This window comes from Atta cephalotes (genome assembly GCF_000143395.1).
Source record: "Atta cephalotes unplaced genomic scaffold scaffold00017, whole genome shotgun sequence".
NCBI classification, from domain to species: domain Eukaryota; kingdom Metazoa; phylum Arthropoda; class Insecta; order Hymenoptera; family Formicidae; genus Atta; species Atta cephalotes.
This window is the reverse complement of record NW_012130081.1, coordinates 1,272,160-1,289,160: the sequence shown is the minus strand read 5'-3', so window position 1 is coordinate 1,289,160 and position 17,001 is coordinate 1,272,160. Positions and strand designations below refer to the sequence as shown.

The 17,001-nt window shown below is 31.6% G+C and overlaps 2 protein-coding genes across 2 annotated transcripts in view; one reads left to right on the top strand and one right to left on the bottom strand.

Annotated features, from left to right (window-relative positions):
• Positions 1-3,475, top strand: part of LOC105618492 — a 27,739-nt gene extending 24,264 nt beyond the window's left edge. Inside the window, exons 3-4 of the mRNA XM_012200024.1 lie at positions 2,016-2,291; positions 3,356-3,475. Of these exons, the coding sequence (XP_012055414.1) occupies positions 2,016-2,291; positions 3,356-3,475 (396 nt within the window). The remainder of the gene's footprint in view (positions 1-2,015; positions 2,292-3,355) is intronic.
• A 12,862-nt stretch (positions 3,476-16,337) lies between these two features.
• LOC105618491 (zinc finger protein 358-like) overlaps positions 16,338-17,001 on the bottom strand; it is a 36,701-nt gene continuing 36,037 nt past the window's right edge. The window contains exon 5 of the mRNA XM_012200023.1: positions 16,338-16,594. Within this exon, the coding sequence (XP_012055413.1) occupies positions 16,338-16,594 (257 nt within the window). The remainder of the gene's footprint in view (positions 16,595-17,001) is intronic.

Here is a 17,001-nt window from a genome sequence, read left to right as displayed (position 1 = left end):
ATATATATATATATATATATATATATATATATATATATAAATTCTGTTAAAAATGATTTTCATACTCTTTCAATGATATAACTTTTATAATTAACATTGAGTCAGTTGATTCAATTAAATAATTTATATTTGACCGTAAGATTATTTAATTAACTCATATCGATAATAAGATTACTTCTAGAATTTATTATGTTCGCTTCTTTAATAAGTTCTGCGATATTGAATAAAATAATTTAACGAATTCCAATTGTATTATGTAGCATCTTGCTGGATTTTACAGGGACTTCCATTTCTCTCCTTAAACCCTTCGTAAGTTGAGATATATTAAGCGAAGAGCTTAAGTTGCTTCGATCGTGCTCGTAGACGAAACTCGTTGCATTCGCCAAAAGTATATCTTACATTTTCGAGAGTTCACAATGTGTAGCAACTTGCAAGCGGCGATCTGCACATTGAAAATGCTTTTAAAACCGCGCTGCTTCGTCCCGGTTTCGCTGATCGTAACTAGTTTGAATGAGATTTTCAGCAAACTCGATGAAAAGTCTTTCCAACGAAAATACGAGTAAGCAAGCATTGAGCATAGCTAGATAATGGCTAAAAGCGCAGAAGCAAGTTGGCATAATTACGGTTTTTCCGACGCACGGATGGAATGGTACTTGCTCAAGAATTGCGAAGTTTCGCAAAAGTGGAAAATTGTTCACATCTAAAATGGGAATTGAGATATCTTCGTTTGAAATTCTCCAACTTTTCAAGTTTTGAATTCAATTATTCGTGCTCCCAATTATTTTCTTCCAGTAAAACGATTCAGGCACCTACAATAAAGAAGCATGTTTATTTCGTGAATATGTTCGTTTTAGCAGCAATTTTTAATGATCCGTTTGTAATTAAGAAAATCACTCTCTAAATCATCATTTGAGTCTACGTTTGGACTTTTGGTATATATTCCTTTATTTTACGCATGAAAAGTTTTCTCTTGGAAAACACCGCTCATAGTACCATATTCATGATGTGCCTGCAATTTATTTCTAACTATAAGGAATGAGGACAGATTATGTACTACATTTTTTCTTCAAATATAAAAGTTTGATTGTTACGAGAACAATTTGAAATAAAGGATGCGAGCGAATATTCGACGCACAGCCTTGCAATTTAATAATAGGTTTATAAAAAGTTAAAGTTTCAAAGTATATCTCAAACTTAAAAAAAAAAGACTAACAAGCATGGTGAAGAAATGCAGTAAAATTTCTGCTCTACATATTTGCAAAGATGCATCGAGAAGACTACTATTAAAATATAAAATAAAAAATGAGATATTCATACAATCTCTTTTAATGTAATTTTAATAACTTCTGTTTTTAAGAAGGATCATTAGAGAGATTTTAGTCTTATACATTTTTATTGTAGAAAGTAAATGAAAAATAATATTCATAGACAGATTGAATGTTTAACAACTTTAATAACATTTCTTCCATCTATGAGACACGTTTTTTATTGTAATAATATTCTTAGTGTCTATGCTATGTTAGAAAAGTCTTTTGCCTAAGAGTATGTTACGAATGAGATCGTTCCAAAACGAATAGAATTCTAGGAAAGAAAATCCACGAAAGTGTTATTCTGTTAAGTACATAGTATTCTTTGATTCTATAACAAGCAATATTTTTAACAAGTTTTGTTGTGCACTGTAATTTATGTAATACAAAATTATACATATTTCACAATTAAACGTATTTTAAACGCATTTTTTAAGAGGTTTGATTGAGATTCTAAATTATTATTGAAATTGCTTAAAGTTCATAAAATAAGTAAAAAAAACTTATATGTGATATAACTTTTATGTATGCATAAAGTCTTTTTTTTACATGCGTACATTTATATAATAAAAAACATAATTCTATTATAATTTATTATTAATATTGTATTATTAATGTTGTATGTCATGAGATTGATATATTGGACATAATGCGTAATATAATGTCACAAGTGTAACGTCTAATTATTAATAAAATATATGGCCATAGGACATGGACATGCTGCAGCTGTTCGCATCTCCGGCAGGTCGAGCGTTACTCACGAGCGACAATCGACCGAGAGGATCAACGTCAACCTCCTCCTTGTCTCGAGAGTCCTCGTCAAGGTTGAAGAGTAGCAGGAGACCATCGGGCACCGGCACAGTCAGTGCACCCACGTCACCGCCAAGACGGCGGAAGTCGAGCACCGAACTTTACAAGGAAGCTGTCGAGATCCTTGGCCTCACTTGCTCACTGACCGATAGTTGCCGGTGCATTGATTGCCAGGTAATCATTATATTATTATATATTATTACATCATATTAATATGACAACATATACATTATGCTCTACTATTTTTTATAATCTTTTATGATGTAACAGCATCATAATATATGATATATCAAACTTGATATATTGATTATTCAAAACATTATTACTAAATAAAATTTATTAATAAATTTATAATTTGCAATTTATACCTTAAAAGCTCTGATTCAACTAAAGATTATTTGAATAAATGAAGATCAATCGATACAATCTGATAATTTTTATATTTAACAAAATATTACATAGCAAAATTTGTGACAATAATTATTTTACTTTTAAAAGATTTTTTTACAAGATATCTCTCGTACTTGTCGCATTTACTTCAGCGCTATATGCCAGCCATATTGCAAATTGACAATATAGAATTTTATGGAAATATTAATCGATTAAGAAATATCGGATTTAATTAATATTCACAGTCTATTCTTTTTTCTTATAAGGCAATTACATCGTGTATGTGGTTGCTACAAACAAAATAATATCAACTGTATTCACACAAATGAAGTTGATATTGGCTAGTTTCTGTACTAATTGGACAATTCTGTTACGGATTACTCGTCGCGGAACGAACTTTTTTTACTACTCCGTTTTGGCTTGCACTTGTAGGTTCGTTAGCTACGGTCGGAAAATTCTGATTTAATTCCGTCAGATTGTAAGACTGTTAATGTAAAAGCTATAAACTTTGTTAGTTATAAAATTTTTGTATATATATATATATATATAAATTTTTACTCTAAAAGCTAAAAATCATTAATTAATCTTTCCAAATTAATATATACAGGCTAAAAATGTTAATAATATAAATATATCTCGTGAAATATATATTTTATACGCTTATGTGTGTAAAGAATTAAATAATTTTATAATAAAAAAGAAAATATATTAATTTATTAATAATACATTATTAATAATACTGATATTTGGACTCGATTGATCATTTGAATTAAATTCGAATACTTTACTATCGCATTTAACTATTATACTAACTTTATTGCAATTTAATAATGGTTTTTTTCTTGCAGAGCAACTACTTTGATTGCGATGACGATTGCGCTGACGCCGGTACAGAACTAGCTGCAGGCACTCCTATTCTATTGGACCATGCTCTATCGCATCATTTGACTGTGTGTTCCATACAGTAGCAAACGACTGGTAGACGAAGATTTCGAAAAAATTAGCCCGCTCTGCCATACGTTCCAGAAGATGATGACGTCGACTTGTCAATATCTTCCGAAAATTGCACAACATTTGCGTTAAAAGCAAAAATTAGCGAGACTGAAACCAGCGCGGCAACGATAATATAATAGAGATCGAATACCGGATAACAGGAAAATTGAGTCGTTGTTTTGCATTCCACGAGTCTCTATCGAGTTCATGCAAATATTATACGTATTTTCTCTTGCCAAGTAATTTATCTGACTCTTGTACGATTATTTGCTCAACCGTTCATCGAATAAATGCGTCAGGGTTCACACATGATATATGAATTATATCCAGATATTATTGTCCAGATATTATCCGAACACATTTGTCTCATGATAATATAATATAAATATCAATAAATTTATAATATCATACGCAAAGTAAGCTTTTGTAAATTATTTGTTCTGTATTACAGTAGTGGCGCAACGACTCGCATGTTTGTATTGTTAAAAATTGCGTTCAGAAACGATGATGAAGTACGGCTCAAAAATCGGACGAATTTAAATTATGCCAAAACAGCGCCAAAAAGTTTACAATAGGATATTCTAATTAAAAATTAGCCTGCGCAACCGCATTCGTACCCCGTTCGATCATCTATCATCGGATAAATGTATATTATTTAATCGAATCGTCGATAACCGCGGTGTATATGAAGTCTACATACATACATATACGTTTATGTGTGTATGTGTGTATATAGATAATACGTACATATTATATTTATTACATGTTTTATTATTAATATTTACTTAAATCTAGCGAAATGCAATTGTTGAACAGTAAATACGCGCAGCTGAATAAAAGGACAGTCCAAACGATGGAAATAATTTCGCACGACGTTATGTATAGATTTTACATGTATGTCACGCAGTTGAATATGTGTTCGATTAAGTTTTCTAAAATGAACCCCCTCCTACTGAGAACTCTTCGTTGAGTTGACGTTGAGGAGACGCGAGTAATAATATGGCGAAAAGGTTTTCTCAATCAAAACAAACACGGTGCTGAAACGAGTGCCATTACAAAGCAAAGTCTAGGCGAATTTTCTATTTGTTATACATATAAATGAGATTTCTGTGAAATAATTAACAAAAAGGTTGAGAAGATCTCTCGCAACGTGTAAGCGATGTAACGATAAACGAAGTTAGGCCTGAATTACATTGCGCACTTCGAATTAAGTGATGCTAGATTAAGATATGAACAGAGGAAAGCATCATATTTATAAGAAAGATTAAAAAAAAGCTTAGCGATATACTAATCGGGATTTCAAAGAGGGTCAAGTGCCAAATAATTTATTGCTAAGCTTGCCAGATAAATAATCGAATTGTTAAGGAAACTTTCGCGTGTATGTTAATTAAAACATTGCGTTATATATTCAGGTGCTCCAAATAAAATTTTATACCGAGCTGGGACAAAAAATACTTTAGATTTAATCTATAGGAATCTGGTATATTCTGCTCGCGAAACTTTTTCTCTGTAAATTAAAATTTTCATTACCGTTAGAACATAACAACGTTTCTTTTAAATCAACATTATAATTAATTTAAATTCTATAAAAATAACAAAAAGAAGAGCATATTTCTTATAATTATATAAATTAAATTCTATAATTTCTTCTATAATTTAAATTGTACAATTATAATAATGTCATAATTGAGCATTCTATAATTTCGACAATTATTAAAAAGTGAATACAATTTTAAGATATCCATAAATAAAAGGGATATATATATATAGAATCTCATCGAAAATATGTTTAATAATCGATGAAGAAACAATCGAAATTATAACTTATCACAATTAATTTATTAAAGCTATTTAATATTTAAAATCCAATAGTCGAATGTTCAATTGCAATTGAATTTAATTATTCCTTATGTATTATTCTCTTTTAGTATATTCATTATTTAAACTTAAAAGTGATATTTTCGGAAAGACTGCAAGTATTATAAATTCTGGGCGAGAGATATAAATTCAGCCTATTCTCAGCCAGAATTATGAATATACAAATTCTCGTGTTTCTCACGTAAAAGCACGCAAATGTAGAAAAATTGTCGTCAGACGATACGACATTTTCGTTTTCTGTACAATTTTATAATTTTGTAATTTTTCATAATTTTTAAATTGCTTAATTTTTAAACTTTTATATTGCAATATTATTACTTTTTACAACGAGTTATTTTATTGATATTATAGATATAATAGACAATTATGACCTGTAGTTAGTCCTGACATCAAGTTTCTTCTATCTTGTTGAATAGATTTCCGCTCTTCTTGATCTTAAAACAATCGTCGCTCATCACGAATGATTTACCATAAAATTGTGCTAATAGAATATGGAAACGATAATAATGTCTTTTTACCCATAAAAACATCATAGTTGCAAAATTGTTATCGAAAAGGTAAGTGTCTCTGATGAATAATCTTTTTATTTGAAAAATAAATTTAAAGACAAATAGCAATTTTTAAATATCATTTAGAATTAAATTGTTATACATCAAAAATATGCGAGGAAAAATAAAATATATAATATATAATAAAATATATAATAAAATATATAAAATATCATGATTCTCATTATCAAAAAATAATCAGAAATTATATTTTATTTTAATGACATAATCAGATTTATTTTTATCACGCTTAAAAAATTTAAATTGAATGAGTTTGATTATACTTATTAAGTAACATGCTATTCTCTATGAGTATATATTCGTGAACTAATAACAATCGATCAATGATAATGAATATCAGATGACACTTATCAATGTATCTTTTTTCACCAAAATGACGGTTATATATCTTTGTTAAGAAGACATACTATAGCAAAGTGTTGGTACGATTGAAATATTATCGATTAACGTTATTAAGTATAGATAGAAACAAAAACGATCTTTAATTAAGTAGACGAAAAGTGAGAGAAAGCCGCGAAATTGAGGATTAGTATTTGCGATTAATATATCGAAGCATTCTAAGAAATCTGAATATTTCTCTTTAATTTCACAGGCAAATGTCGTGAATAAATATTTTATTACGTTTGCATATGTTTAGTAATATCGTATTAAATATATTTAATACGATTATTATAACTAAATATTATAGTATTATTAGCATAGTTTATTACAATTACATAGTTTAAATCTGTAAAATTAATATTTTATATTTCGGGCTTTCTTCCGCATATATTTATAGCCAATCCAATTTTAAAATGCACGTTCGTTGCGTCAGATTGGCTCCTTCTCATCGACGAAAGTAACAGCGCAATTAATAATCTTTCCAGATATATTCGAGAGTTGCGAGAAATGTCGCGAGGATATGTAATGCGAAATCTCTGGCTTCTAATCATTTTATAGTAATATAAATTGCGAGGAAAATTCCGAGCAGAAGATCCTCGCGAGCCGTTGCGGTATACTCTTGAATAAGAAATTACATTAAAGTATGATACAATATACTTGACTCTCGTTTTAATCGTATTCATTTTTAATAGCCCTTTACCTTCCTTATATCTTGCAATAAAGATAGGTTTATGGATCGAGAATAAAATAGAGAACATTAATTAAATCAAACAATTACCAATGTGTTTAGAAATATTATAACATATTTAATATCTATAATTTAACAATTTGTTTTCTTTAAAAATGTTCTTGCATTAATTTAATTGCCAAAGAATTTTTCATGAGATGCTTTTCTATGAATTATGAACAGAGAACATTTTAAATTACCTATAGTTTATATTGTGGATTAATTTTTTAGAATTATTTATAAAAAAATTATAAATAAATTTATTTGAGTTTTGTATAAGCAAATTTTTATGAGAATAGTAAAAATTATACATTTATGGCAAGGGTGAAAATTATAAGGTAATATTGTATCTGCAATCTTTATGTTTTTAGCAATAAAATAAGTATTTTGTAAAGAAATAGATATATTAACAGTTATTAATAGTGAATATTAACAGTTATAATAATTATTAATAGTTATTAATAGTGAAAACATGAAGTTCAGAAAATAAAAAAATTGGAAAAATTTTATTGGTAATCAGATCTTATAGAATAAAGATGAAGAGCATAATTTTCTTATTAAAATTATGTATATTAGGATACTACATATTTCTGTTTTAAGTATTTAAATTCTATTTTTAATATTTAAATAATTTAATTGCTTTAAAAATATATATTTATCTGTAATACATAATATTTTTATATTTTTAAATAATAAATTATTTTATAAAGTTTATATTTAAATATAAAAGTTAATTTGCATGTTTTAATACAAAACTCACAAATCAATCGGATATAAAATTAGATCAAATAAAATCAGAGATATCCATTAAATTTTAATTTTATGCTTTTTAATATATTGTTTATGTAAATTCTTTTGTAAATAATAACAATAATTGTAACGTATATTTCTATTTTATTAGTTGATGATAATTACTATTTAATTAATGATACATATAGAAATCATTTTATCCATCTGCTGTTAATACAGTCTGTTCTCTTATCACCTATGATAAGGTAGATATATCTTTTCATTATATTATAAATTATATTAAATTATAAATAAAAGTAAATAAACAAATAAATAAAAATTAATTTACAATTATTGACTTATTAATACAAAATAAAAAATCTTAATAAAGTTAAAATTTTTATTTTGCAAATATCTCATTTGAAAGTTATTATCCATAAATCTAAGAAAAAAGAAAAAAGCAAATTATAAACGTTTTATTCTGAAATGAGAATTAATATTAATATTGTCGATACTGATAATATTAGAATAATATTACATTTCTAAAAATTTAAAAAATAACTAATAATTGCTGTTTAAATAGGGCTGAATATAACTCAAGATTTAACAATCAAGTTATTAATTTATTTTATCATTGCAATAGTTACAAAGTAATTTAGAAATAAATTTACTGTCTCATAATTTCATAACGGACAATTAAGCTTTTAAACTAATTGTTACCTATGTTTGTTTTATTATGCATAAAATAGAGTCTCCAAAACTATAGTAAATTTTTATATTTTTACATTAACATATGCATCAGTTATTCTCTAAGGAACTATTTATCAAAAGACATTCGTTTCCATTCGATATTTCATCGCATATGCTTGAAAGTGCCATAGTGGACCACAGTGCCATTTTCGTGGACGCTATACGCCTGCGGGATCATAGCACTTTGGTGAAGTCGAGGATCCACCTCCGCGTCTTCGGGGATGGGAGTAAAGCAGTCGGGATGTAAATTCGATTGGAGGCACCGGCTATACGGGATACTCTTATTTCCGAAGATCCGAGGGGATGGGCGTGAGCGACAAGGTAGGGAGGGTCTGGTGTCCTCCAACTCATCCTCTCCGTTCTCCTCAGCGGAAGGATGCCTCTGGGAGCATCGCTTATATCGAGTTAGAGCCGTTTGAATACAGACACATTCCTCCTTGGTTGGAAGGGGCCCGCCAGGCTGCTGGAGATATCGGAGGATCAAAAGTTGATACCCGATCTTCCTCGCGCGACTCTAGCTATCCTTATATGATTACCCAAGGACCTCCTACCATCGTTTCCTCTCCCGGCGAAAGGGTATCGGCGCAGTCCTATCTCGCGAACCCTCCTCCCTTGCCGCCATCTTAAGACCGATGCACTAGTCCCGCACGACGCGTAGAATACTTAAGGATTCGTGTCTTCCGTGGTCCCTACCACCCCATCCACGACAACCTCCATCTTTTCGAACTAGGCGGTTGGAATGACGTGTAGTACGCATAAAGTATTCCTAGGAGACGATCCGTTTGGAAACTGAGTTACGGCTGCTACGTGGTCCAGGCGGCGATACGGTCCGCGACATCGACGAGGTCGAAACACGAAATTATGCACAGTACCACGAAGTAGAAGGAGGGATGATTATATTTCCATTTGCACTGTCGATGAGATGTTACGCGTGGGAGCGATAAATGTGAATAGCTGGAAAAAATTACGATCCAAGGATGAGAAATATCAAATAGTTGCTTACATGATTGAACTTATCAGGAATCTATATTGAATAAGATTTTTAAATATAATTATAATTAGTGATATAAAATCGGCAGAAATTAAAATATAAAATAGGAAATTGTCTCGTACCTATATAATAATTATAACAATAATAATAACAATAGCTTATTAAATAGAAACAATCATATAAATTACCATGTAACGTTGAAAAAATAATTTTATTTCTCTGAGGAGAATTTATTTTTTGTCTTGAATTTATTTTTGTCTTAGAGTTAAAAGTAAAAATATTTAAATGAGCAATCTTTTTGAAAAATTAAATATAGTTAAAATAAAATTTTTTTTAATGTATATTTTTATCCATTTTTTTATGCATTGAATGATTATCTTAACTTATTTTAATATTCACGTCAGTGTAACACTATTATCGCGTAAAACATCATATGAAGAATCGAAAGCTAAGGTATCGAGAAAAGGTGGGGAGAATTCGTTGATCCTTCTCATCAATGATGCAACCGAAAGAAATACACGATGCCACGGTTGCTTCAGCGTAGCACGATGCATGTCCTTGGGGGTCGATTTTGCTGAGGACGACATAGCATCGACGAATAATCACTTTTCCGAAGTATTCTCTGGCTAGCATTCCCGTGGATAGCCACCCACGACCGTGGATGATCATTTATTCAGGATGGGTAATGAATCGGACGCCCATGGGATCGTCGTCATCACCTTCGTGCGAATCGCCAAGCCTATTCGTGAGTTCTTGTTGATTTCCGAAGTCTTACTAGAAGACTTTATAGTCAATTAGAAATGGCAATCTCGCGTTAAATGCAGGCTATTTCTACTTGTTTTTCTTGTTTTTCGAAAATTTATTTTTTCTGAACAAAAACATCTTTCATAAACTTTTTAATTTCCATCTAAATCGATTTAATTGATTTTAATTTTAATATTAATTTGATCTTAATAAAATCTAACTTTAATTACATACAAATCTTTAATTACAAATGCTTTATTTGAATAATAAAGTACAAATAATTTTAATGAAACAAATATAACAATTTTTTTTCTTTCATATTTCTTTTTAATCACAATATTATGAGAAAGTTTATGAATATATAAGAAAATATATGAAAATATAAGAAAATTCACGAAAACGTTATACGGACCTATACAAGTCAGAATTCAATCGATCTCTGACTGTATTAAGTCCAGCCGGAGACGCTTGATTGATCGCTGAAACGCGCGACGTGCCCTTTTCTTCCTTGCAGGCGTAAGCGACCATTTGTTTTCCTCTTTCTATTTTCCATGTCGAGCTATTTGTTTAAAGTCGTGCGATACACGAAAGAAAGAGAGAGTCGCCTCGTTATTAGAGAAGCCTACTGATAAATGACTGCATCCGTGACAGCCTGTCGCCTGATCGACTGAAAATGTCGGACTATTTACAAAAACAAAAAAAATTAAAAAATAAAGAAAAAAAAGAGGAATTGTCATTTAGTAGCATAGTTAACTTTCAGATATATTCGAAAATGTCTGATAATTTCTACAAAATCACAAACCGATCCAGCCGTTTGGCTGCGTCAAACGAATTGACGAGGGAGCGTGCATGCGCGAATTAGTTACTACCTGACCTATATAGCTTTAACTGTAAGTGATTGTAAGCAAAATTGCGCTTGTTCCTATACGTTTCCGTCAACGGAAGGAACATATCTCCGTCACGATCCGTGCGTGGAACGAATTAGCTCGCGGCACGCAACTCACGAAAATTACATGAACCATGAACGCGAATTCCCTAATCTCCTTCTCAAAAATTCCATTAGTCGCTCTGTGTCCGACGATAATTGGACATCGATATTTTTTAATCCGGTTGACCTGTGCAAATGCAACTGACATGCAAATCCACGCAGCATCCAGAACGCATTTGCGCGAAATGAGATTTCGTTATCCGATCACGTGTTAGCTTGGAAACTGACACGCAGAAGAATAAAGAACGAGAAAAAAATAACGTAACATCGTAAAAATTTGCGTATAATATTTTGCGAATAGTAAAAAATGTAGTAATAATATTTTTAAATAAAAAGATATTTGCATTAAGAGAATGTATTATTTATGAATGCGTAGATATTATTTGTCTGATATGTGTGATAATGAGAAGAAAAAATATGAAAACCGACACAATTACATTTATTATTTTTAAAGTAGTTTAAAAGAATTGTTAACTAAATTAATTATAATAGCACAAGTCAACAAAGCATTCAGCGTAAATTGATTTAGTATTAATTGATAAATGTAAAAGAGAGACAGATTTAATTAAATAAATATAATGAGTAATTTAAATAAAATCGTTTAATATAGGTCTTTAATTTTTAACTTTAGCTTTAACTTTTTAACAAAACTAAAAAATAATTATAAATGTATCGATAAAATTTATTTACTAGTTAATTATCATTTCATCATCTTGCATATAATATTTTCTATAGTATAAAATATTTTGTAACGTTATTTTTGCTAATCGTAAATAATATGGCATCCAACTTTTAATCGCGATATTTTTAATCAATAGCTGACTACAATATACGTCTTTAAGTCTCAGTGAAACTATCAAGATCAACTCTAAAAAATTTTCGCGCAATCATATTTCCCTTCTAACGGACAACATCCGTATGTCGGATCCTTGTGCCACTACATCACTCAGAGTTGTCACGGGCTGGGACAGGTTATGACGTCCTCGTACAGTTTCCACCAATTTGGCGACACGCTCGCGCGTTCGCGGATCCAGACCGAGTTATTGCGGGGGCAACATGCAGGACGGGGGTTGTAAATAATATGGAAAACCGCGGTATAAGGGATGCGGCCTTCTTCCACCTTGCGACACTCCACCGAAGGTGTACGTGTATATAAGATACACGAGGAAAGGAATAACAGAAAAAGGAAAAACGGAGTCGCGATGGAGAGAGAGGGGATTGAAAACGACAGAAGGAGGAGAACGACGATGCGAGATAGCGGCATCTCTGACTGGCGGTATATGCTGGCGGTGACCCGAGTCGCCATATTTCAAACTGGGGCGTCCTCGGAGGGGCCGTGAATACCTTAATAGTCATAAGGTGTATCCGCATATACGACGAGTATATGGAGTTGTCCTCTAAAACGTATTTGAACGTTCCATAGTCGGCAGCTACACGAGATGATACAGTTCTGGACGGCTGTTCTCCGCGAGGATACGATGAGGAGGAGCGTAGGCGATACGGGAACCGAATACAGCCACTACGCGTTAAAGTGGCGTCGCAGAAATTGTGATAGCCAGGAATATTCGCTATTGGTACTCGCGACGGGGCGGTACCAATAACACGAGGTATTACGATTGCACGGTACTTCGCAAAATTGTTCGGACAATTTTCAACACCGCGCGCAGATCGTTACGGACGATTTTGTTACTGCGTTCCAACTTATTGACTTTTTACTATCTTTGCGTCGCATCGGTAGGAAGAAGTTGATGTTTCAAGATTCAGAAATAATTTTTAGACATCAGGTGTGATGCAAACTATTAAATCTTTATAGAATATAAATAAACGTTTAAAAATTCATTACACTAGGAAAAAACTATCCTAAATTTCAATAAATATTTATTAAATATAAAAATAAAATTTATTTGGTACAGAAAATAGTATAATTTGATTTAATAATTACTTCTTTTTTATTAAGTAAATATTTATTTATTGTAAGTTTAGTTGGCAGTATTCAAATAAATATTTATTCAAATTTAGAGTATTTTTTCTCAGTATAATTTAATGCTAGTGTAGTAATAACTTAAGTTACTACTACATTAAAGCAGCAGCATTAAAGTTTATAGCATTAAAGCTGCTGCTTTACAAGTGCTTGATCCACATGATGATGTCTCACGTACGTCTTCGCGCGGCTTGATGCTATTTAATAATGGACGGCTCTCTATTACTCAATGGCTATTAGGAAGTACGCGGGAGGGATGGTTTTCGGTTCCACTCGGTTCACGGTGCAATCGGTTAATCACCGCTCTCTCATCCCCAATTCGTACAGCCTGAGACAAGGTTTAAGCGCCGACATAGCCGCGCGCCCTTCGGCCCACCCACTGGTCCCCATATCAATTAATCTTACCCAGAATGCAATAACTGTCCAATCTGCTCCCGTGGCTGCGTCATGGTGTCGTGCAGTCTGTGCTGTAATGTCCCTCCACCGTCTCTGTCTCGCTCTCTATTTATCTTTCTCCTTGCCTATCTCTCTCGTAGATAAATTTTTCGACGTTCTCTGTCTTTCTTCTCTCTTCTCTGCCTTATCCTTTATCTCCGCGACAACGTCCTGTACGATTGGTGTAGACGATGGTAGCTGTAAACGAGCTTACGGAAAATCTCACGTCCGCCCTAACATCGCACTCGTACATCCCTGCACGAAATAATGAGCGCGCGAATAGAAGGGAGAGTGGGCAAATTCAGGGAAACTCTCTCCGTCAGAAAACATATTGGGCTGTTAAGGGGTTCTTCAGGGTAGTCTGCTTAATTGGCACGGCCGTTTAACCCTTACAGCGAGTGAAGCTGAGACGATCGTGATCCGGCAGTGCCAGATTCAGAGACCTTGATTAATCGAGCTATTGACTTGAAAAGTGAAAGGTCATATAAATTAAGATGTAAGCATATTCCGCAATATGATTATTTTTTTCTAATTCTTTTTCACTTCAATGGAATTACGAATCTTTAATGTTGATGACATCAATATATTATCAAGAAAATTATTTTTTATCAACTAAGTAAAATATTTATAATTTTCTTTTGTTTTTAATTTATTACTCATTATTTTTTATGCTAGTTCTGTACCGTGTACAGAATTATGTATTGCAATAAAATAAATAATAAAAGAAAAATATTTTTCAATATAAATGTATTGAAAGGTTAAAGAAGGAAAAGAGATTGCTAGAAGAAGCGTTTACAAATGGTAACAGCGTTTATTGTTAATAATAATAATGACAATAATATTAATAGCAAGTCTCTAATTACAATAATTACATAATGATATTAATGGTACAACAATAAAAATTTTGATAGCGAGAAAAAGGGAAGAATATAATAACTTCTTGGTGAGGCCACGGCATGCGAGCTGCCATTAGTCGACTCTATGCCGCATACATTATGTGCCCTCTCTATTTATAATATTTATAGTTTCGATTTATTCATATGTATATATTTATACGCTTAGACTAGCCGTGATACGATCTACGTGCTATTTACAATTTTTGGTCACAGTTGCAACTTTTAAGGGCTGGTGATCTTGATGCTGTTTTTTTTTTCAAAGACAAGTGCGGGAGATATGCAAAATATAGTACGTTTCCGCCGTACTTCGACACGCCAATCGACAATCATGTTAATCGGAGATTATTTACATTTAAAAACATTTAAATATAACATAAAAAATGTAATAGAAGAAATAATTCTATTTTCAGTTGTAGCAAATTTGGTGCTTAATAATATTTATATACAAATGTTTGCAAATACATTATTCAAGTTTTTTATAAACTGTTTTTATAAATCATAAAAAAATATAATTTAAAAAATTACATATCATTTCGAGTATATTAAAAATGATATAATTTTAGATGGACTTGTAAGTAAAAAAAATCTTGTTTTTAATAAATGTAATTAACATAAATGTGTTACATCATTATAAAGTTACAATCTTATAAAATGTCCGATTAATTTGACATCGCACTGCGTATTGTGGAAATATCTACGCAATAAGAGAAGTTACAGTAACAGGTAATCGATTTGCAGGTAACTAGACGATTAAAGTAGAAAGTGTTAATCATCATTCGTAACAAAAACAGTCATCAGTCCATTCACTTTCATATCGCTTACATATCGTTATATTCATCAATTATTATTTCTCACCGCAAAAGGTTCTTCGCCCGGATAAAAATCGCTGAAAAAACCAACTTCGACACACTTCACTTTAGGAACGAAACGAATGCAACGCTTTTTCATGGAATGTCTAGTCGCAACGAATCACGAATGCACTTTCTCCATTTATCCTGAGTATATTTCACAAGAGTCCTTGAAATCGTGGGATATTCACGTTAGATTAATCGACGCATGCGAAACAAATGGTCGAATAAATATCAACTTATACAGTCTCCTCGCACTAACGTCAAAAAATCAATAAAGATCTCACAATAAAAAAATTACAGTACCCCCTTCCCGGCAAATTTTATTTCATCTCGAGAGTTCACCCTCGAATTGCACTGTTCCGATTAACTTTGCAATTGATGCGATCTGAATTTACAAGAAATGTATTCTTGATGTAAGCGATCGATCACTGATCGATATTAACATTTTGTCTTTTATTTTTTTTAAATATTGCAATATTTTTTAATATTTCAAATGAATTATTCTCCGTAATAATATATATAACGTAATTTTTGTATCTATTATAAATTGTAATTAGCTGTTATAAATTTAATTTATAAATATATCTCTTAAGTAACGTTGATTTCTATTTTTCTATTTTTTCGAGTCGAGAGATATATTAAAAATAGAAAATAACGCAAAATGCAAAAAGTTAGTATCTTTCAATCACGCTGCAATCCGCAATCGCCTCAATCGCAATTCTATCCATGAGATTAATTTATCGTTCTCTTCTCCGCCATCATCAACAATCGTGGAGATTGTCATTTATAATTTCATTTCTCGCAGTTGCATTCTCAATCCAGTCGGATTGGCTGATACGCAGAAAAGAGTCATTAAAACAATCTCCAATCATCGTTCCGTATCAATCTGGCGCTGGATTATCAACCGCGTCGCGATCTCACTGCATCATCGGTGGATTTCCACTGGGCAGGGAATTTTGTCCGGGAATCGAACCAATCGGCGGTCGATGAGACGCATTTAAGTCTGCATGCTGAGTCTCGCGATGCCTTCTCAGATCGACCTTACGCTGAAAAGCTCGACCACAGAGCTCGCAAGCGAATGGCTTGTAACCAGTGTGCTTTCTCGAATGCGTAATCAGGTTGCTGCTCTGCGAGAACGCTTTACCGCATACTTGACATTTATGAGGTTTTTCGCCTGTAACAGAAAAGACATAGAAATTGTTTAGAAGAAACTAGACTTCTGACTGATTAAATTCGATTCCGGTCGACCGATAATGTACTTAATTGAAAAATAAAAAAATATTGAATTATAAATTTTTAGCTCTTATTGAAAACTTCTCTTTATAACGTGCGGCAATTACAAATATATAAAAACGGAAGGAATATGTTTCAATTATAAAAATTTCTCATAGTATTTTATTCTTTCAATCAAACATAATAAAATATATCTGCTATTTTCTTAGTGAAATCTTCTTTATATATATATATATATATATATATATATATNTTTNTNTNTATATTATAANATAGTCTATCGTACTAAGTAACTAATAAGTAAAACGTTAAAAGGAAGAAGTAACGGTAAAACCGAACGAACAGCGA